At 53.5% G+C, this 20,183-nt stretch overlaps 7 protein-coding genes across 7 annotated transcripts; 4 read left to right on the forward strand and 3 right to left on the reverse strand.

Moving 5' to 3' along the window:
* Positions 1–29: 29 nt before the first annotated feature.
* On the reverse strand, positions 30–1,567 carry P152DRAFT_421381 (dual specificity protein phosphatase 12; the record flags this gene model as incomplete). Its single annotated transcript, XM_033677165.1, has 4 exons — positions 30–430; positions 484–822; positions 1,230–1,451; positions 1,518–1,567. 4 exons carry the CDS (start codon positions 1,565–1,567, stop codon positions 43–45), a joined length of 999 nt encoding a protein of 332 aa, XP_033531850.1. The 3' UTR covers positions 30–42.
* Positions 1,568–4,260: 2,693 nt separating this feature from the next.
* On the forward strand, positions 4,261–5,060 carry P152DRAFT_451317 (uncharacterized protein; the record flags this gene model as incomplete). The annotated part of the gene is made up of 3 exons (XM_033678217.1): positions 4,261–4,311; positions 4,569–4,817; positions 4,875–5,060. 3 exons carry the CDS (start codon positions 4,261–4,263, stop codon positions 5,058–5,060), a joined length of 486 nt encoding a protein of 161 aa, XP_033531851.1.
* Positions 5,061–5,989: 929 nt separating this feature from the next.
* Positions 5,990–6,769, reverse strand: P152DRAFT_460729 (uncharacterized protein; the record flags this gene model as incomplete). The annotated part of the gene is made up of 1 exon (XM_033679982.1): positions 5,990–6,769. A coding segment is annotated over exon 1 (466 nt), but the record flags the coding sequence as incomplete, so codon positions are not given.
* A 923-nt stretch (positions 6,770–7,692) lies between these two features.
* On the forward strand, positions 7,693–8,636 carry P152DRAFT_103897 (uncharacterized protein). The gene has a single exon (XM_033673569.1). The coding sequence runs from the start codon at positions 7,874–7,876 to the stop codon at positions 8,387–8,389; it is 516 nt and encodes a 171-aa protein (XP_033531853.1). The 5' UTR covers positions 7,693–7,873; the 3' UTR covers positions 8,390–8,636.
* A 749-nt stretch (positions 8,637–9,385) lies between these two features.
* On the forward strand, positions 9,386–11,428 carry P152DRAFT_451318 (uncharacterized protein; the record flags this gene model as incomplete). Its single annotated transcript, XM_033678218.1, has 3 exons — positions 9,386–9,714; positions 9,778–10,824; positions 10,906–11,428. The coding sequence occupies 3 exons, from the start codon at positions 9,386–9,388 to the stop codon at positions 11,426–11,428; spliced, it is 1,899 nt and encodes a 632-aa protein (XP_033531854.1).
* Positions 11,429–13,492: 2,064 nt separating this feature from the next.
* On the reverse strand, positions 13,493–14,450 carry P152DRAFT_484028 (DUF1742-domain-containing protein; the record flags this gene model as incomplete). The annotated part of the gene is made up of 4 exons (XM_033681978.1): positions 13,493–13,821; positions 13,896–13,966; positions 14,015–14,287; positions 14,337–14,450. The coding sequence occupies 4 exons, from the start codon at positions 14,448–14,450 to the stop codon at positions 13,707–13,709; spliced, it is 573 nt and encodes a 190-aa protein (XP_033531855.1). The 3' UTR covers positions 13,493–13,706.
* A 254-nt stretch (positions 14,451–14,704) lies between these two features.
* P152DRAFT_103971 (uncharacterized protein) lies at positions 14,705–19,507 on the forward strand. Its single transcript, XM_033673570.1, has 4 exons — positions 14,705–15,133; positions 15,187–15,253; positions 15,307–18,630; positions 18,682–19,507. Exons 1-4 carry the CDS (start codon positions 14,840–14,842, stop codon positions 19,068–19,070), a joined length of 4,074 nt encoding a protein of 1,357 aa, XP_033531856.1. The 5' UTR covers positions 14,705–14,839; the 3' UTR covers positions 19,071–19,507.
* The last annotated feature ends 676 nt before the right edge of the window (positions 19,508–20,183 follow it).

Raw genomic sequence — 20,183 nt, forward strand, 5'->3', positions numbered from 1 at the left:
TGGGACTTATCCTGCCCCCAACCTCGTATGCCGTCCCAACATTCATAGATTTCCAGTAAAGGGGCCATCATCCTCCTCCGCAGCGGTTGCCATCGCCGGTCTCCTAATCGCCTTGCTCGCCTTGGAGGCGCCTACCAGCACCTCGTCTATCCGTCCTTTCGCCAGACTGATGCCAGGAACCACCCAGGCGCCACAGCTACACTTCATGCCCTGCCACGCGTACTTCCCAACATTTGTTGCGCACTTGGGACACTCCACGCGCCCTTCCAGCTTGCCTTGTTCCAACTCGGGGCGCATCCAGGAGAGAGGATCTATGAAGTAGTGTGCACATTCGGTACTAGATGGTTCATTTGAGATGGCGTTACCATGCTGTGATAACTTCACCTTTGCCTCATGGGGAAGGACGTATTGTGACGTTGCTAGAGTTCTCCTGCATAAATCATGAGCATTTTTTCCTAGAAAAGGGTCTGTATGAGTTCTCACCTGCATTTCCGACATCTCATTTCGAACCCCTCGCTCGTACCATCCCATAGGGTATGCTCGTCTTCAAATCGTATCTTGTCTGTATCTGGAGGCATTCCACATGACCGACTGAGTTCCACTTCTCTTTGATATAACCATTTCTGATAAATAGCAGTGTCCTCAACGGACTCGGGGGCTTTCATTGTGTAATACAACTCCAGTTGCTGCATGAACCCGTCATTGGGTTCGACGAATGGCCGACTCTGCCGTATTTGCTCAATGGCTTGCTGAGGTGTAATGCCGTATTTGTGTATTAGGAAAGCGACCACACATGTTGCCGAGCGGGACTTTCCCATCGCACTGTGAAGTTCTCAGCCTATGCAATTTGGCCATGATGATTACAACAAGGACGCTAGACGATAAAAAGGGATAAAGGATCGCCCTGCCGTTCCAGGTGCTCAAAATAACAGTTGATCCACAGCTAATATGCTAAATGAATCCTTCCGGAGCATTTTTCTTGCCCTTTCCAGTACAGAATATGAGACTTATGGTGAGACCCAGGGGCTGTTGTGACGGGTGTAGTGCGCATTCAGACGACTCCAACTGTTAAATGGAACTGATGACCCTGGAGAAACAAGAAACAAAACGAGGATGACTATATGAAGCCATGCAACATAGGACGGCGTTGGTGGATGAAACTCAGTGCCGATCATGGGTCGGGATAGAGCTTGCGAATAGCGAAATAGCCACAGTGGGAATACACCTACCAGTGAACAAGCACACCACCACCGCCATTCAACCCTTCTTGGATGAAAGCATTGGTGGCCGGGAAATACTGCAAGAGATTCTCATCATCGACATCGTCTACATGGATGGCTAAATGCTTGTAAGGGAGAAATAGCTCTTTTTCCGTGTCCACTCGGAGAACCGAGAGGACATGAGTAATATTGGCCTCCTCAAGCGTCTGCCGGCGTCGTACTGTGAACAACCTGTGGGTTCGATGGTTAGATCGCGGATGACATCCCGTCAAGGGTGAGGAAAGATTACCGACTTACCCACCGATATACAACTGGAGCTCGCCAGGCACTTTGTCCAAGATGCCCATGGCTTGGGCAAATCAGGCGGTTGAGATGGGTTCGATTAGGATGTTACGCGATTCGGGCGAATCTTGAAAGATCAAATGCCTTGCATGAGAAGTCCAGCCGCGGACAGGATATTGTGCATAAGATATGGAGCCAATTGGATAGCAGAAGTTCCGAAATCGTTGACCAAAGTTTGGTGGCAACTTTTCAGGTACTCAATATTGGAGTCGGGGCCTCCGGGGTGCCGGCGGTGGAAGAGAAAAGGCCGCTTTAGGTGCTGCAAATTGCAATAGTTCACGGCTAGTCCCAATAGTTGTTACCATTTCTCGAAAAAGGGGACCTCTAGGTTTTGGGCCAGTTCAAAACTTCCAATCACTCTGTCGCGGTGACCCTCGGTGAAGTCGAGACTCGAGATGTTCGACGCGAGTGGTCACCAAGCAACCGAGGATCCACATCCGACCCGGCGCCTTTAGGTTCTATTTATTCCACGAACTCCAACTAATCCGATACAGTCTACGGAATACACAACACAACCGACTGAAGTATCAATCATATTGATAGCAGCCTTGTCGGGAAATTTAGGTCTTCGACCACGAAACAAGGAGAGCAAGCTGCCTGATCTGGACTTGGTTTGCCCCTCGTACTTCAGTACCTTACCTTAAGTCGGACCTTATTCTCAATTGAGATCCTAACACTCCACGACACCGGACAGTCGACAGAACTTGTGCTACTGCTGCTAAATTGTGTCTCAACTCGCAAGTCGCAGGTAGGCTGTGCTATTCTGTGGTTCTCAGGCCCCGCTCGCACGAGACAGTGATCAGTGTAGACCTCGCCTTACAAGGCTGAGGTATTGCATTGTTAAAGGCTGAAGCCCTACGACCAATTTACCAAGTGTGCCATCGTGATGCAAACGTCGTGTGATAGCAGGGTTCCTGCCCTGCTTGAGACACCCACACCCAGGTTCGCCCTTCACAAAGCCGTTGAGAGTTGCAGCTGCAAAGGCAAGGAACCGCGAGATCGGCGATGTGTCCCTATGCCCTGTTGGCTGTGAAACTAGAACTGCGCTCGGGAAATGCCGTTTGCAAGCAAGACTTCGACGGTTCGACCACAGCCCTTGTTGAGATCTTCGATTCAGTCGGGGTGGTTGAGTGTTGACCGATCGGTTTTGCTAGTTGCTAACTACCTACTTAGGTAGGTGGTGCTAGAACTTACCAGTAATCCTTCTGCAATCCTTATGCGAAGGGGTACGCACCGCTATTCCCCAGACCATTATGAGGGACGGCCTCCGCCCCCACTGAGTATTGGTGTGATGATCAGATGAAGATTCAAGATAGTGTTCCCCTCGGATCGTGCGCTCGAATTTTTCTCTGTGCTTCGGGCTCCGGATTTGATGGGTCCATGACCCTTGGCATCCTTAGAAGTGGCAAGTATCCTAAAGATTCACTTCTACAGAGTACGGAAGTACCTGTAGTCCTGTACATGTACTGGGTTACCCTGGGGCGACGACGAGGGGAAGTGAACGATGTGGAGAGAGAGTTCTCCGGGTAGCCCCCAAATCGACACCTGATCGACACAGCATATTCGATAGGGCGAAGCCCGCGGATGGAAGTAGTGAGCAACTGTGGACATGGCCTGGATATATTGTGCTTAGAACACACCGTCGATGAACGAATGATACCGTTCCGTTAGTGACCTCGATCAAGCTTGCTTCTCGAGGCCTTCGGTGACTGGTTCCAGCGAAGGCTTGTCGAATAGTGAAAACCCTCTGACATACCCCGTCATCTGCACAATCAAAGGCCACCGGGGAAGGAGGTGGCACTTGGCAGGCTGGCAAGTGGCAGTCCATCTCAAGGACCCTGCAGATTTCGAAGAGCCAAGCCGAAGCGATTGTGATGATATCAGAATACATGATAATCATGCATGGATGAGGATATGAGGACTCGATATCTTGCCCGCCGCACAAAAGTGAGCCCCAGTCTCTAGACATCATAGTCCATACCCCATAATCTACGTGCCAGCCGAGCAACGTCTCGGTCCATGTAGAGCATGGCGAGGGGACGAAAATAGTAGATTGAAGTGCACATGGCTGAAACCGAGGCTCCCAGTTCCCCGGACAATGCCGAAATTGACTTGACGGGATGAACAATGGGAGAACCGCCGAAGGAGTCGGAATAGGTATAAGATAGGGTATACTAGTCGGCCATCACCCATAGGGCACGGAATAACAAGCCAGCCCTGGAGTTGCTCGAAACTCGAAACTCGAAAGTAATAAGAATCAGATTTATCAGGAAGATACAGGATACTACCGCCCCCACCGCCGGGGCCAGTCCTGCCCAGACTTAGCGCCAGTTGCCCCGCATCGCGGCATCACTGATTCACTGGGGTTCATTCCGGCGAAAGTGCGAATTCTTATCCCCTGTAAGGCTGATCGGAGGATCGTAATTTGTACGGACTATGAACCTTCTCTTCCAAGTTCTATTGGAGCAGTACTCCACTGATGGTCCTCGCGTCCGGCATTTAAGCTGGAGTTTCGAAATCTGAACTATGGAGAACCGGTTTCTGTTTTATCAATCAAGCATAGTGTACATTATTATGTCGAGCGACTCGCTTTCAAAGTCGCCACATACATGTACCTACTACCTAGCGGATGGCTGATTGAAGGCGAAGGAAACCAAAAGTGTGAGGACTGAGGACTGAGGATGGGACATTCGAACTCATGCAAGCCTCCGGCACTCCGGCTGATTATGCCCGCCCGTATTTGTGGGAGGTTGGTAATTTTGTCTGGAATCTGGACGTGGGATGGGACTAGGACGGGATGGGAACTGGTGGTATTATCATTGATTGATATGAATTCGGAATGTTCCAGGTGTGCAAGCAACTCGCCAGTCGCCACTGCTTCCAATTTACAGCATCTCGTGTGCCTGTCAATTTGGCGAATAATGTTCGCTCCGAGGGATGGAAAGTCTGCTTCAGGTTTTGTTTTGTTCTCCCGTTGCGGGCCGGCTATTTGCTGCATGGCTGCAGTGCATATCAGTGCAAACTGCAATGCAGCCTGGCGTAGACGTCGATAATTGGTCATCCTGTCTCCTTCGTTATCCATATGTGAGAAGCATGCGCTCTCCAACCAATGGAATGATGGAATCCCAGGTTTGGAGCTTGCATGTCACTGTTGAAGACGGGCACATTGGAATCTCCCGCAAAAAAAATTGTTTTCAAATGGGGAAACAAAGGAGAATAGATATGGGCATGTTCCTTCATAATTCTAGCTTCTCAGTAAGTACTTGGTGAAAGGAGAGAACCCAGGATGTTTCCACACTTTGCAGTCTGCAGTCTGCGGTCAGCACCCTGATCAGAGGGAAATCTAAAAAGAACGTCGACACCGACAGTGTGGTTTGTGGTCATTTTGAAGCTTCAGGCATTGGACTGTCTTCGGCCTCGTCTAGCTCGGACCGCGATTCGCTTTATTCCAATGACAACATCGCACGCCAATCATTGCCGGGCAAAGTCGCCATGTAGTGGATATAGGATAACGGATCGGGGTAGAAGATGAATTGGGGACAGAGCAGGGGGGTATTTGGTTGGGAGATGTTTCAATGTCATGATTGACGATACCTAATAGGATAGGGTAATAATGTGTATCAGGAATAATGTCCTCAATCTCCATCGTGAGGATTTCATGATTCCATGATCCAGTCCTGAACTCTAACAATAAACCCCGACGTGAAAACGAAAGAAAGCTGTGGATGGGAAGGACTAAGACTGCAGAGGGCTAAAAAGAACGTATCCTCGCAGCACTAGGCAGGTCGTTCGAGGTGGAGTGGTGAAAGAAATACGAAATGCTGAACGCCGAAAGGGGCAAAGGGCATACTAAGCGTTGCAGCAGCCAGCACGCCCAGAACTGCGCAGGTTGCGTGTGGACGTGTGGTGGACCGGCGCGGGACGGCTGCTGATGCGGGCAATGCCACGAGCACACCACTGACCATTGCTCAGTGCTCACCCCGACCAGTGAGATGGGAGACCACTGACCACTGACCAGTCATCTCACCACTCATCACCAGTCACCACTGGACCGTTTGGACTTTGGAGGACTCAGAAGTCAGAACTAAACTTGGGAGCTGGAACTCTGGAGATGCCCAGGACGACAGGTAGACGGCTGGAGGACGTGCGCTGCATGATTCCGTTCCATTGTTCCAACTTCCAGAAGCCCAAATTCCAAAAGGGAATTGGAAATAGGTAGGTAAGCTATCTTGGGTATGTGCTTCTGGCATCAATTAATAGCGGGAGGCCTGGAGACGGTACGTCCGTAAACGATTTAATTCCATCCTGACAGTGCTGTGATGTGGTAAGATTTAAGAATTAGTTCGGAGGGAGCTTCCGCAGTGAGCAGGAACTCGGTCCTCTTTTTGTTCCACGACATCTGTGCTTCTCGCCATTGTCCTCTGAACTCTTCCTCAGATAGAAGTCCAGACTACACTATTAGTCTATTACTACTAAATGCAGACCATGACCGAGTACTTCCGCTTTTAAGCGACTCGGTAGGGCTCCACAGCCTCTGTGCTTTCTCATCTCATCTTGGATTCCTTGATCCTTCGCTCCCTCATTTTTGAACCTCCACTCTCCTGCAGATCGGAAAATAAGAGGCAAGGCGGATCGAACCGTGAACGTCGAGTGACATGCGCCAATGATGGAGCGAAAGTTTGAAACCGAGCGACATTATTCATAATGCTGGACATCGTCCCCAATCTTTGTTGACTGGCCTGGTGGCGCTCGTGAAGATTGAAGAGCGAAGACTGAAGAGGAAAAAGCCAGGACGAGTGAACGACCCTCATCCTCATCCATTCACGAGGCTCCCGAGCGGACCGATGAGTGGTCACCGCTACTTGATAGTAGATGTCCCTGGAGGCTGGGATATTAATAGTGGGATTGGATCTCAGTGAGGTGGTCTGTGTCCGGTATCGCAAGTTCGCAACCATCAAGTCACGAACGTCGCTTGTCGCGATGCGCGTCTTAGTTTGCGGTTTGACACTCGACATTTGTCTAATACGTCGCCGCTGTGGCCGTAGAAGACACTAATATCTGAGGCTTGATATCCTCGCGCTCTAACTGCGAACCGAGGTGCAAATATGACAAGAAGAGCGACGATGCTAAGTCTCAGATTGCCATATTGGATATAGTACATAGTGAGTAGGACGCCGATGTCGATACTGTCAGACTTAGCGCAATGAAGAAAGTGAACAGTTTTGATACGACATCATGAGGACGGTTATAATTTGACTTCGACGTCCCTATCACCGATGCGCCATTCCATCCGCAATTTGATGCCCCTCGCCTCGACCACGGAAATGTATCATGGAATTCAAGCGCCATCTCCGCTTAACGTGGTATTTGACAAGGTTCGTAAATAAGTTCGAAGAGGGCAACCAGGCCGACGTCTCGACCAACTGGAAACCGACAGTTCGGTGGTGGACAGGTGGTTAGGTGGTGTCATGATGCTCGTTGCTTACCGTATTGCCTCACATCCAGCAAACTGAAATAGCCTATGGGGGTCAGTAATATTGTTCCTGGGTCTGCTCACAACTACTGCTATTCGTCCAATTTCGATATCATACCGGTATTAATTACAGACCATTACCGTGCCCCCGTACAGTCACTAGTGACCAGCGCTACAGACAGATACCTAATTCCTGAATCCTCCCCATGTGCCAAGACTGTGGCTTCATTGAGCCTTGCTGGCTCGCTGCCCTGATGCATCGTGTCTTTCCTGGGTGCATTTGCCTCCAATCATGATGTATTGACTCGGCTATGGACTGCCAACCCTTGAAGGCCGTTCCGCAGTTCTGCTCGCCTCCCAGCTCCAGTGTGTCTTTGACAGAGCGGACCTGTGATCCGGCACTGCAACTCCAATCTGTTACATCCAGAATCCAGATGTGAGATGAATGACTTCGAACCACGCTACTTGCCTGCATTTCCGGAAGACCTTCCGGTCGGGATATGAGTCGCGACAGTTATCAATCCCCACTCACCCAGTCTTTCGATAGCCCTACGGCCTACACGAAGTTAGCGACGGTATCTCCCCCCATGCCATGTGCCCATGTCGTGATGTACGAGCCCTGTAGTAACTAGTAACTATGAATCCGAGCCTCGAGGATCCTCTCAGCCCAGGGAGCCTGGTCTACAGGCTGGTAAGGTAGCCAGTCTATTCCGTGCCCAGTGCTCGCTCACCTTGTATTTTGAACGGTAAATACGGTAATGAGAGGGCAGAAATTCAGAAGATCGTACGGGATACGACCCACTCCTGGAGTGTCCCGGCGACGCTACGTTTACTGAGCATGCTCTGTTGCTCTATCATCGTTGCCCGCCAGTCCATTTGTATCAACTTGGCTGCTCTTGCTGGCCTTCGCATTTGCTCTATCGTTTCTCCTTCTTCTCCCTCAGACCCTCTTCTCCCCCAGGAAGACAAAAGCAGACCGTCTGACTCGGAACTGGCCGCCAAAATCCCCGCTCCCCGATCTATTTCCTACGTTGTGTTTTCCTGTTGCACACACCTCAATACTTATACAGCACACCCTCGCACACAGTCATCTGGAACACATTTGGTGGGGACACATAGTGGTTCCAGGCGCCGCCAAATTGCATCACGACGAAACCTGGCTATCCGGATCGTCACGCCCGAGGGATGGGCTGAGGAATGGCCCAACTTGCCCCGCGATTCCTTGAACACACCCCCAGCCTTAGGGATTAATATCCCGTCCAGAAGCGACACCAAGGAGGAGGCAACGAGCCGTCGAACCAGGAGCCTTGACTCTAGTTTCGTTAGTGTCGCAACTCGAAAGCCTTGCTATTAATCTGGGCTCTTCACTCTACCTTACTGGGTCGTCCTCAGGTCCTCTCGTGATCAGTGGCCTCCTCATTCTTCCCTCCTCTTATTCCGCACACGGAGAGCACTAACGTGAACCCTGCCGGTGTGGTCCCCAGTCTCCCCTGTGGCCCCCGTCATTTCTTACATACCCGCCGCCCCTCCGCCGGTCCGCCTGGTCAAGCACCGTACTCCAAACTCCACGCCTCGGCGAACAGGCTGCACAACCAATAACTGGTTCAGTACTGGAGCCGATTCCAGTTCTTGGCTTCTTGCACACTTGCACAACCGTGGTCGGTGGTCTTCACTATCGCTCCTAACTCTTAAGCTCTTGGACGTGGCTCAGCCCTGTCCCCAGTTTATTTCGTTCTCAGCTACACCCGTCTCGAATCATAGGGCTGAACTCAATATTCGCCTGACGCCCACTCCCTCCCTTCCCCCCCATCCACACTCTCATTCATTCTCCGCGCTAATAACATTCGTTATTGACACTTATTGTCCTCCCTTCCCCCCCTCCCCCTAGTTCCATTCAGATCTTCATATCTGCAGCTTTGCACGACCTCGACGCCGCCGCCCGTGGCACTGCAATATCCCGTCGTCCGTTGCGCCATCACACTACCTATTACTCCTCTTCTTCCGCTTTCCCCGTCCCCTCCGTACCTCCGTCCTCCCCTGTCTCTAGGGCTTACGCTGTCCACTGGTTTTCGTCTCATCTGCATTAATTATTTCCGCCCGCGCCGCTGTCCTCCTCTGGCTGTTCCTCCCTCCAATTGTTTCCAAAATAAACCTTCGTCCCTGCCGCTGGCCCCCTCTTCCCGCGCCATCTCATCGAGTGGCGTTCACCGGACGCAAGGCGACGTAACTGTTCAGCCGGTGGCAATCGTTCTTCTGTGCAACCATGTCGTCCTCTCCTCCTTCAATCAGACTATATGATCCAGGAACACACCATGCTGGTGTCCACTCGATACCTCGCCGCACCTCCGCCATGGCCATACCCAATGCCTTTCAGCCGCCTCCCCCTCCATTACCACCGCCGAGATTCGTGCCACAATTGCAACACATCCACATCCCCGATCCTCACCGCGTCACCGACTTCGGGAGCGACGGTTCGCCGTCCGTCAAGGCCGGCTCGAGTCTTCTAGGGGGATTCCAATTCAGTCGCAATGACCGATGCGGCTCAATTAAAGGCCATGACTTGGACGACAGTCCATCCACCGCTCCCGGCGCTTCGGATCGCGACATGGCCGCCGACAAAATGAGCGAGAGCGAAGGGAGCTTGCCGAATCCTGATCGACCAAGGATGGCTAGCTACAGGTTCGTGTCCTCGCCTATTCCCCTCGTGCGACGTGAGCAGAGACTGACATTGATTATGAATAGCCTACAGAGCGAACAGCAACTTGGTCGGCAAGCCGTCGCCAACTCCTCTCAGAACTACGATCGACATTTGCTATCGAAAATCGGCAATCCAAATACACCCTCGAGAAACGCCGCTCCTCCATTGTTCGGGTCGAACACCTCTCCGCACAATGTCTTGGACCTCAAACCTCTCGCCCTCCCAGAACGCCGGCACAGTGCAGTCGATTCACCCCTCAGTCGGTGGCCAAGCGCGCCGTCATCGGGAATATCGCCGGGCACCACGAGCTTCAGGAGCCCGCTTTCGGAACATGCGCCGGACGGCATACTATCCGGTCGCCACCACAGCTTCTCTGTCGCTCCCGACGCGATGGACGACGTTCAATCATCAGATTCGAGATCACACCGCGGTGCGGATGACCACCACCATAGCATCTTCATGGATCAGGATATGGAGGATGGCGGAATGCAAGATCTCAACCTCCACGATCGAAGTCCATCCAGCTCCGAAGAGTCGCAGACGGTTGGAAAATGCGGTGTGAAACGTCGTGCTGATGGGCCTCCCGGTGAAAGCAGTCGGGACGACAAAATACCGATGAGTGCAAGCGAATTGTTCTCGAGACGACCCTCGCAGCTGTCGGGACTACGGGCATCACCCTACTCAAGGATCCATGTCGGCTCGGGCTCCATCTCGTCCGGAACGTCGTCCGTGGGTCAAAGAATAGGATCGTACGGATCTTCATGGGGACTGTCCGTTGCCAGCAGCGTGACGAGTTACGGCGGCAACGACCAGAAACTATCTCCCAGCGCGTTGTCACCATCCGGAGAGGGGGAATTGGGGGTCGGATCTCCGTTCTCGAGGAACAAGTCTGCAAACACTAGTCCTCGAGGTTCACTTTCGCAAGGCCATCAACGACATCCGTCCGAAAGCGAGGCTCCTCGTAGTCGCAAACATTCCGCGGATCAAACCAACGCTCAACGGAGAGACAGCGCCACGAAGAATCAAGGGCAGTTTATATGCGAGTGTTGCCCCAAGAAGCCGAAGAAATTTGACAGTCAAGAAGAACTACAGTACGTTTACCGAGAACCTTGATTTCACCTTATCGTGTGACTTGGCGGCAATATTCTCTGACCATGCTAACCCTTCCTCAGAGTGCATGCACTTGAAAAGCAGTATCAGTGTCAATACTGCCCTAATCGATTCAAAAACAAAAACGAGGCCGAGCGCCACCAGAACTCCCTCCATCTGCGCCGCCATTCCTGGTCCTGCGCCGCCCTCGCCGGAGTGCACGCCGCCTTCCACGTCTCAAGCGCGAACCCCTCCGCTGCCGACGTGTGCGGCTACTGCGGCGAGGAGTTCCCTCACCCAATCAACTGGGACGCACGCCGCGAGCACCTGCACCACGTGCATAAATTCGGCGACTGCAACCAGGCGAAGAAGTTTTTCCGGGCGGACCATTTCCGGCAGCATCTGAAGCACAGCCACGCGGGGACGAGCGGGAAGTGGACGAACATGCTGGAGAACTCGTGCATGAAGGACGAGCCGCCCCCAATCCCCACGACCAGCGTGATGAAGGAGCGGAACGCAAGTATCGCAGGGGGGTCGCCAGGGAGCGTATCGATGAACGGGTCATCGGTGCCAAGCGTCATCGACGAGGCGATGGATGAGTCATGATCTGATGCGGATTTTAGGGGCGTATTATCACTATGCATGGGACAGGGGCGGAGTAACTCGGAGGCTTGCATATTTGAGATATATCCTATCTTTGTGCATCACGGAGCATGGCGTGAGCGTTGGCAAGGAGCATTGGCATGGCGGGTTCAAAATTCAAACTACCCGGAGCGGCGGTTGGGCTATTCTTTCAATCTGATCCATTGTCACGTCCGAAAGCAAACACCTTTCTACGCAGTGCCACGGACCCCGTTCGCCTGCAACTGCTGCTGTCCTCCCTCAGTGGGTGAGCGAATGCGAATCAGCGAAGACACACCGACCGATGGAGTATCGGTGTCCGGGATCGGGTCATTTCCCCTCTTCTCGGAGATTATCGGGGATTTATGAAACTGTACGAGGACAATGGTCAACGCAAAGGCATTGTGTATATGAAGGGTTCTATAGGCAAGGCAATCTCTCCTGTACATATCAACGTTAGTCAAAACTAGGGCTGGTCAATACCTGGTATACACTGATTTCAGCATCATGAACCCTATTTCTATTACTTTTTGATTCACATGACGTATCTCCGTCCAACAACAGGCGCCTTCTTCGCCGCAACTGGTCCACCACGAAGGGTCAAAGCTCAACCTCCATAAGGCGCCCCTTAGTCATCTGGCGGCACGGAACGTGGGTGGGTTGCTGTACTGACGCAAGTAGGTTTAGCATCGGGGCCATGATGAAAGGTGAGATTCTCTCAGGGTTTGCCCTTGTCCATGTGCATCAGTGGAGGCCCCTTCAGAAAAGGCGTATAGAGAGTGCCCGTGTCGCTGGCTGTGAGGCGGTTTAGTGCTGACAGGGCTTGGGCGGGATACGGATAGTCAGCAGGTGGTAGTTCGTGTGGCGCGGGTGCACATATCAGAATTCTAAATACGGTGTCGGATACAGCATCTAGATAGCCTGGCAGCAGTGAGTCGACTACTCGCGAAGCTACATCTGAATTTTAATCGACCATTTGCTTGATCGAGTTGGATTGGACTGACGTCTGACATGACTGGGGAGGTAGTGCGACGGTCCGTCCGGTCACCACGGAGCCAAGCAACGCGCCAAATATTATCTCATGCTGACAAGCGGAACCAGCAGGGCAATCCGACCCGCCCTGGCGGAACACACTCAGATCAGATTCCTCTTTCCACCCTTATTATAACATCATCACGAGGATCATGGACCGTGTCTGGCTGGGCAAAAGTCTACGAAAAGTTCCCGAGCGCCCACGATGGTCGAGAACTCGTCGACTGTTACCCGCGATGGGAGATAGGGTGCTGACAACACGTGTCCTAGCCCGGAAACGGTTAGCTTCAGAACACATGATGGCGTCGTCGCGAGTATCGTGGAATGCTGGGTGCATGACTGAGGCTTGCCGACTTTCTATCCCATCCTGGGGCCCTGGTGCCCCCAGAATCCCAGTTGTCAAGTCGAACCGAGACCAGGGCGTCTAGAGGGTCATATTGGCAGCGGTGGATACGGACGAGGGTAGATATGCTCGCTCATCATCGCTTCCCACCCCACATGGGCCAAAACGACTCATAGAGCCTACGGACGACACTCCGTCATGATGCTTGTCGTCATAGCCGATGAGGGACACCGACTCCATGCAAGTTGCAACCAGTCCAAGACATGGAGCGGATATCGCGCCAAAGGAGGACATCTGATGGTGATCTTAATCGCTTAGGGAGGGAGGAGGGTTCGTCATAACCGTGGGATGATTGATAATGGCATTCCAACCCTATGCAATGCGCTCTTGCCCGGAAAGGTTCGAGGTGTCGACGACACCGTAATGGTGGGTTAACGCGGCTGCTTGACCAGGGTGCGGTTAAGTGAAGCGATCTGCACCCTATTATCGAGGTTGGGAAGGTTTAATAAGATACAGCCAAGGCTTTGACATCGTGTCCATGTTGAAAACGTGCAGTTATACGCGACACCGGCGGTGAATATCGGCAAGGATATCGAATGACGGAAATCCAGTGTGTCGCGAACAGGCTCTTATAACAGACCATCCAGTGCCCCAGAAAGTCATAGAGAGGCGCCCCTTGCCACAACTGGTGGTGTCCTTTTGTCGAAGTAGCGGATCATGCCAACGTGACATCCCACGCAGGACTCTTCAGTATATGCGGTTCGATTGGATCGGATCACCAATCTTTACATTCCTGAAACGATAGGGGATGACAGCAAAGCGAATGGATCGATGTCTAAAAGCTGTAGTCGTTGATGATACTCTACGGTCTTGGGGTGACGTTTGGGGTTAGAGGTCGTTAGGTGGGACGGATGGGAAGGACGACGGATTCTTCAATCGTTCTGCATTCTTTCGTGCCATCTCAGCATTGCGAATGCGGTCGACACGCATCCTATAGAAATTCCTAGACCGGTATTAGCATATACAGCAGAGAGCTGGATATCCGAGCCCAATATACTCAGAGAGGAAGTTTCGTACTTCTGTAACGTGAAAATCCTTGGACCTTCGGTGGAGGATTTCTGTTTTTCCTCTTCGGACAGTTCCTTGATCTACGACTGTTAGCTATATTCGAGCAATGGATATCAACACATAAGTACTTTCTCATCCCGCTCCTTCTCATCCTTCTTCTCCTCTTCCTCCTCTGCCTTGGAGTTCTTGCCGTCGGACTTCTTCGAGTCTTTTTTCTTGGACTTCTCCTTTCTCTTCTTTTGTCGCTCTTCGTACTCGGCTTTCACCTTTGCGATCTCTTTCTCCAGCTCTTCCTTTTTGCGCTTCTCCTCGGCCGCGGCAGCGGCCGCCGTCGCCTCTGTGGCATCCGGCACGGAAAAATTTCGATCCTGGAGATGCCCGGGACAGATGTAGAAGTAATCCTTTATGCACTCAGAACCTAATCAAGGCAAATTTGACCGAGAAGGTTACCTTGCTGTCGGGTGTGATAAGCACACTGCTTGATGGTTTATAGCATATCCAACATGCCTTTGCGGCGCTATCGGCCACACGTCGGTGATGCCACAGGTTCGGTAGAGCTGCCATCGAATGCGACGATTCAGTGATTTACCCTGGTTTATATAGAGAGAAAATAATTAGAGAGCTAAGCAGCAGTTGTCCTGTGTTTTGAAGTAGTAATCACAATGTCCTTTCCTGTTGCTATCGAGCAGTGAGGAGTTGATGTCGAACTGTGGCTCAAGTGCCACCAGCCACACCCGATCTGCCTAGTAACACCACCTGCAACATCCCTGCTACTTAGCTCTTCACCTTCTGGAGTTTGGACAACACATTTACACCTCCGATCATTGATCAGTCCTGACTCCAAACCCGGAGCTTTCAAGCTTCCAAATTCTCATTGTGTAACCACCGGCATCTCTATCAAATCCATCGCCGGTTCCTCCACGCGTCTCACCACAGTTGGCGCCAGTCCCACGATGTTTTCTCCGGATACCGGTCATCGCACCGCGTCCTTTACGCGATCCTCCCGACGCAGACAGCGGACCGACTCCGATGGAGCTTTCCAATCGTTGCGCAAGCGCACCAAGGTCGCCGAACACACCGACGTGCACTCTCCTGTGGACGACGATAACGGTGCCGACGACTCTCACGACGTCCCGGTTGCGTCGATCGAGCGGCAACAGGTTCCAATGGCGCGGCCAATGCCAGTGCGCGAAAAGCCAAGTTCGATCCCGCTGAGGTCTTTGAAAGGCGACACGGGATCATATCTTGTATGCATCTGCCATGGGATCTATCCTTCCGGGCTTACTGACGGTGCATATAGACAAAGACGGCATATTACTCGGTGAAAAAGCTTCCGGCCTTTCCTGACCAGCTGCGGGATGCACTGGGTATGAAGCCTCCCAAAGTCTCATTTTTTGCCAGTACTGATGGCCGGCACTAGATATCGATGCGAAGTTCGTCCCATCGTCGCAGTATGTCCTGGCGACAACTCCGGATACGGCATACGTATGGGACTACAACTCCGGACCTGCGAACCTGTCGCTGAAAGTCCTCCCGATCCCCAATTCCATGAAAGCGTACCAACTGCCTCCGCTCGGCCATATCATTGGCAGTAAGACAACAGAGGACCTTGGTCTAGTTCTTGTCGCTCCGAAGTCGGGAAAGATCATGTTCTGGGAGAACATCGACACGCTGGAGTCCCAACCCCTCTTTCAACAACGAAGACACGGTCTGGAAGGCATGGTCGGGAGCATGGCCACGGGCGAGAGAGCGGTCGAACTCATCGATGCGAAGCATGCCGGGATACTACTGCGTTTTAACACGGGCCGAATCGCACAGCTCCTCCTTCGAGATGGGCAAGGACGACCCAAAATTACCGTTCGACCCTTGTATGCCAGTGGTGCAGGCGATGGAGGATGGGTATCGGGCTTCATGAACACTTTTACCGCCTCTAGCTACCAGGCTATCGCGGCGAAGAGAGTCATTTCGACCAAGGGTCATGCTGAGGTGTACGCTTGCAACAAAGACGGGAAGTTCTACTTCTGGGACATCGATTGGACGGGCCAGCATCTTTTCAAATCCGCCATTGAGACAAAAGCCGAGATCCAAGCTGGTCTGATTGCTGGGTTCGATGCGCCCCCGGGCATGTTCAGTGCCTTGGAGATCGTAGACTTTGCGATCCTCAATTCCCCAATGTCGGAGAAATCTGCGCTTGCACGGCCGGAGGAGAGCGAGCCGGCTACTCATGTGCTGACTCTTGTGCGGTCGCAGTCAGAAAGTGTCACCTGGTTTTATTTGGTCGAACTCATGCTCGAGAGAGACGCCGCCAGCACTCGGCGCATTATCCAGGTTCAATTCAACCCCCAAGCCCCCGAACAAAAAGGATGGCCGCCGAAATTGCTCGTACCGGAGCCGCAGCATACAGCGTTCATCGTCTATCAAACCGGCGTGTCGATCATCTCCATCATCAGTTCCGAAAACTCTCCTGAGAATCAGCTGCTCGCGAACGGTTCGACATCTCGCGACCTCTTTCAAGACGTTCTCCGTTTTAAACTTACCGACGCCCACTGTTTTTTCGCGTCCGAAATAGAACCCCCGGGTACGAAAACTCGGAACTCGACATGCCTGCTGATGTCCCGAGGCGCGGGAATCATTCGTTGCACTGCCAACGACCCCGAAAAGACCGATGAACCCATGAACGTGCACACATTGTCTCCGAAAGGGAGGATCGAGCAAGCCGTCTTTTTTGGAGGCATGTCGGATAATCCCATCAACTTCAACAACCCGAACCCCTTCCCCCAAATCTATCATCCTTCCGAGGTCGAGGGTGCGGCCATCACCATCAGCCACGAGATTCTCTCGTCCACGACTCCGTATATGGAGCGCCAGACCGGCGCGATGGAGATCTTCCTGGCCAAACGCGCCAAGGCGCTTCGCGATCTGATCGAGTATACCAAGCGTCTGGTCCCGAACCTCTCGACAATCACGAAGTGGCAGCTGCTCTGGAACGCGGAAAAGCTCGCGTCGGCCCAGGCGCTCTGGGCGAAGCATGAGGCGCGGAAGGCGACGATGGATAATCCGACGGGGACGCTCCTGCAGAGCGTGGCCGAAGACCTGCTGAAAGAATACCACGAGGAATACGCCGGACTTGAGGACGCGGGCACGGTGACGGACCCGGTGTCCAGCTGGTTCACGCGCGACCTCTGGCGGCAAGAACGGCTGTTCACCAGCTCCCTGCAAGGGCTCGTGAATATTCTGCACAATTACGAGCGGGAGATCGTGCACAAACTCAAGATGGAGCTGATGGAGGAGGCCGACGAGATCCATTGGACGCTGCTCGAGACCGCCATGCAGTTTCGGACCGACCATGCCGCGATGTATGGCATCGACGATGAGACTATCGAGGATGGCGTCCTTACGACGGGCTACGAAGGCCTGCCGAGGTTCTGGACCTCGACGCAGAATAGCGTCACCAGCATTCGACATTTGGTCCGATTGAACAATGGCATGGCGAAAGCCGCCACGGAGGTGGTGGTGCGCGGCGAGGGAGACGAATATCGAGAGACAACGGAGACCATGTTGGACGCAGGATATGCGCTGACCCGATATTGCCTCCTCGTGCACCTGGAGCGGATTCGGTGGTGCCTGGCCCAGGAGGACGAGAAGGTCCGGGCGAGTGGGATCAGTCTACAGCAAGAGTTTGAAAGCAAGATCCGAGGCCAGTTGATCCAGGAACTGCTGGAGGTTGACGGTGGCGAGGCGGCGTTGGACTACGCGATCGAATTCCGGGACCTCGAATCGCTGGTGGTGGTCATCCACTTCAATCTGGAGGACTACCAGTCCATCATTGACGACCCGAAAATGCACCGGCGAGGGAAGTCAGAGGCATCGGAGCACCTCCAATCGCTACGGGACCGGGTAAAGAACAAATTCTTCAAGATCTTCGGCAAGCCGTTCTCAGAGGCCTACCTGAATTCCTACGTCGAAGCGGGTCGGTTCTGGGACCTGCTCGAAGACGACCTCGTGCCGGATGACATCCGCACCGAGTTCCTCCACTCGAACGAAGCGTTCGCGAAATTAAGCTGGATGCACGATGCGGCGTCAAACGACGGGACGCGGAACTACAAGGACGCGTGCCAAGCGCTGGCCAAGGCGGCGCTGTCGCAGGAGACGAACGCATGGTGCAAAGACATTCAACTCTGCCTCGCCAAGCTTTCCCTGAAGGCGCATGAGTCCTCGACGCTGGACGCCACACTCGCGCAGCGGAACGGCGACGTGAAACGCCTCGACGCGGAGATCCAGGCGACGTGGATGCAAGACGTCCTCTACCACGTCGTGCAAGGCGCAGCGCACGGCGCCCTGGACGCGGAATCGGCGGTCGATCTGGTGATGGGGGAGTTCGGCGCGCGCCACGTGGCGGGAAAGCCGGCCCTGCATCAGCTGCTGAAGCGCGGGTTCGAGGAGCTGCTGGCGCGGCGGGTGCTCGCGCCGGAAGCGCTGGTCGATGTGCTCACGCTGATGGACACGCAACCGCGCGAGGACGACGTGAACGGGTTCCTGAACTTCGCGTTTGCGACAGCGCTGCAGGTCGTGCCGGCGGCGGCGGCGGCGCCGGAGGCGTTGATCGAGCTAATCTGGAAGCGGTGCTATATTCGGGACGATTGGGCAGCGATCAACCGGGCAGCGCTCGCGGGCGAGGGGGACGACGATGAGCTGGTGCAGGACACGGCGTTGTTCTACCTGTGCCGGGAGATTTTCTCTAGCAGTAGGTTCTAGACTACATTTAAACCCATACGTGCTAACCTGATTATTACAGCCCTCAAGGACAACCCCTACAAGACACCCGTCCCCCTCGAGAGCGCGCTCCGCTCCGGCTCCCACGAGTCGGACCTCGTCAACCGATTCCACCGCGAAGACCTCTGCGCGCCGATCGTGCAGGACAACCGGGTCGACGACGAGCGGCTGCGGGCGCTGATCGACGGCGCGCGGTTGGAGCACTGGCGCGACGTGTGTCTGCGCGTCGGGGAGCAGGTCGGGCGGCAAGAGACGGAGGCGGAGGAGCGGGGGAAGAAGGGGACGATTGGGGGGATGGAGTGGGCAAGGAGGAGGGGGGCGTTGGAGGGGTTGGAGGAGAGGTTGAGGAGGGAGAAGAGGGCGGAGCGGTTTCCGAAGGTAAATGGGTCGAGTTCGAGTATGGAGGAGTAAGGGGAGAGAGTTCCCTGGTCGATCAACATTGAGCGACGATCGATGGTTTACAGCTTTGTTCGGTGAGCGGTGGGCGCGCTTTGCCTTGTAGCGTTTGGGGTAGCGATTCAGCCAGCGTAGTTTAACGCTGTCGAGGAGCCCGGCAGATCTAGTGCGTGGAGAGGTCAATATTCGAGACAGAACACGTACATGATGTCTGTACAATCTGTATATATGCGGATCATGTGACGATTGCTGCCTGTATCGTACCTTCTTCCTCCTGTCCTAAAGTAGATGCCCGTTTACTGTTTAGGCCGCTGAACCAGCACGTGCAACTGAACACACCACTCTAGTGCAGATAGGTACTAGGTATTCGTCCACGTTGCAATGCAGGTATCTAACAGATTTCGAAGTCCAAACACTATGGAATGGATCCCAATTCCCAAGTCACCCCCTGCAGAGTGCAGTTGACGGGATATCAATATCATTAATTACCAACTGCATGTGCATACGTAGTACATCGTCCAAGAGCACATGATAGTTGATGCAGCGACATCCAAATTCCAACGCCGACACGGACGCCCGGCCGAGCCTACCGCCATCCAGTCATATCCAGCGACAACCCAACCGCCCGACGCTGATGCGGTTAGCCTCCGTCGCGACGATTGCGACACGGTCAACGGCCGGCCAATGAATCCGGTGGATCCGGCATTAAAGCGAGCTTCGGCCTTCGGGGGGGTTCATGCCTCATGCGTTGCATTATGGGCATGGAAGCCGTAGATTGGCGGCAAACGCTCAAACTTCAAATACGATGGGAATGTTTGGAGCGTGGGAGATCATATGGTAGGATCGTGAGCGAGGAATTTCTTACGTGGAGGGTTTAGGCAAGGGATCAATGGGCGGTCCCTGTTTCCGGATACAGAGCACTGCGTTCAGGGACCCGGCGGGATCGGTGCCAGCGGCTTCGATTTCGAACCGTCGAGACTCAAACAGAGTGAAAAATGAACCGCCAAATCTAACGCCGTTCGTGCAATCAGGGGCGGGAGATTGGCTGTGGGGATGGTGATCTAAGGCAACAAGGCAACAAGGCAACAAGGCAATTACTTCTCTCCAGCTGCATCATCAGCAATCGCC

The sequence above is a fragment of the Eremomyces bilateralis genome (genome assembly GCF_010015585.1).
Source record: "Eremomyces bilateralis CBS 781.70 unplaced genomic scaffold P152scaffold_19, whole genome shotgun sequence".
NCBI lineage: Eukaryota > Fungi > Ascomycota > Dothideomycetes > Eremomycetales > Eremomycetaceae > Eremomyces > Eremomyces bilateralis.

Excerpts from the sequence above, each read along its gene's own strand:
- P152DRAFT_103897 (XM_033673569.1), top strand. The coding sequence starts at position 7,874 with ATGCTCTGTTGCTCTATCATCGTTGCCCGCCAGTCCATTTGTATCAAC.
- P152DRAFT_103971 (XM_033673570.1), top strand. The coding sequence starts at position 14,840 with ATGTTTTCTCCGGATACCGGTCATCGCACCGCGTCCTTTACGCGATCC. Across the intron at positions 15,254-15,306 it reads CCAGCTGCGGGATGCACTGG|ATATCGATGCGAAGTTCGTC; the intron begins GTATGAAGCCTC and ends GGCCGGCACTAG. Across the intron at positions 18,631-18,681 it reads CCGGGAGATTTTCTCTAGCA|CCCTCAAGGACAACCCCTAC; the intron begins GTAGGTTCTAGA and ends TGATTATTACAG.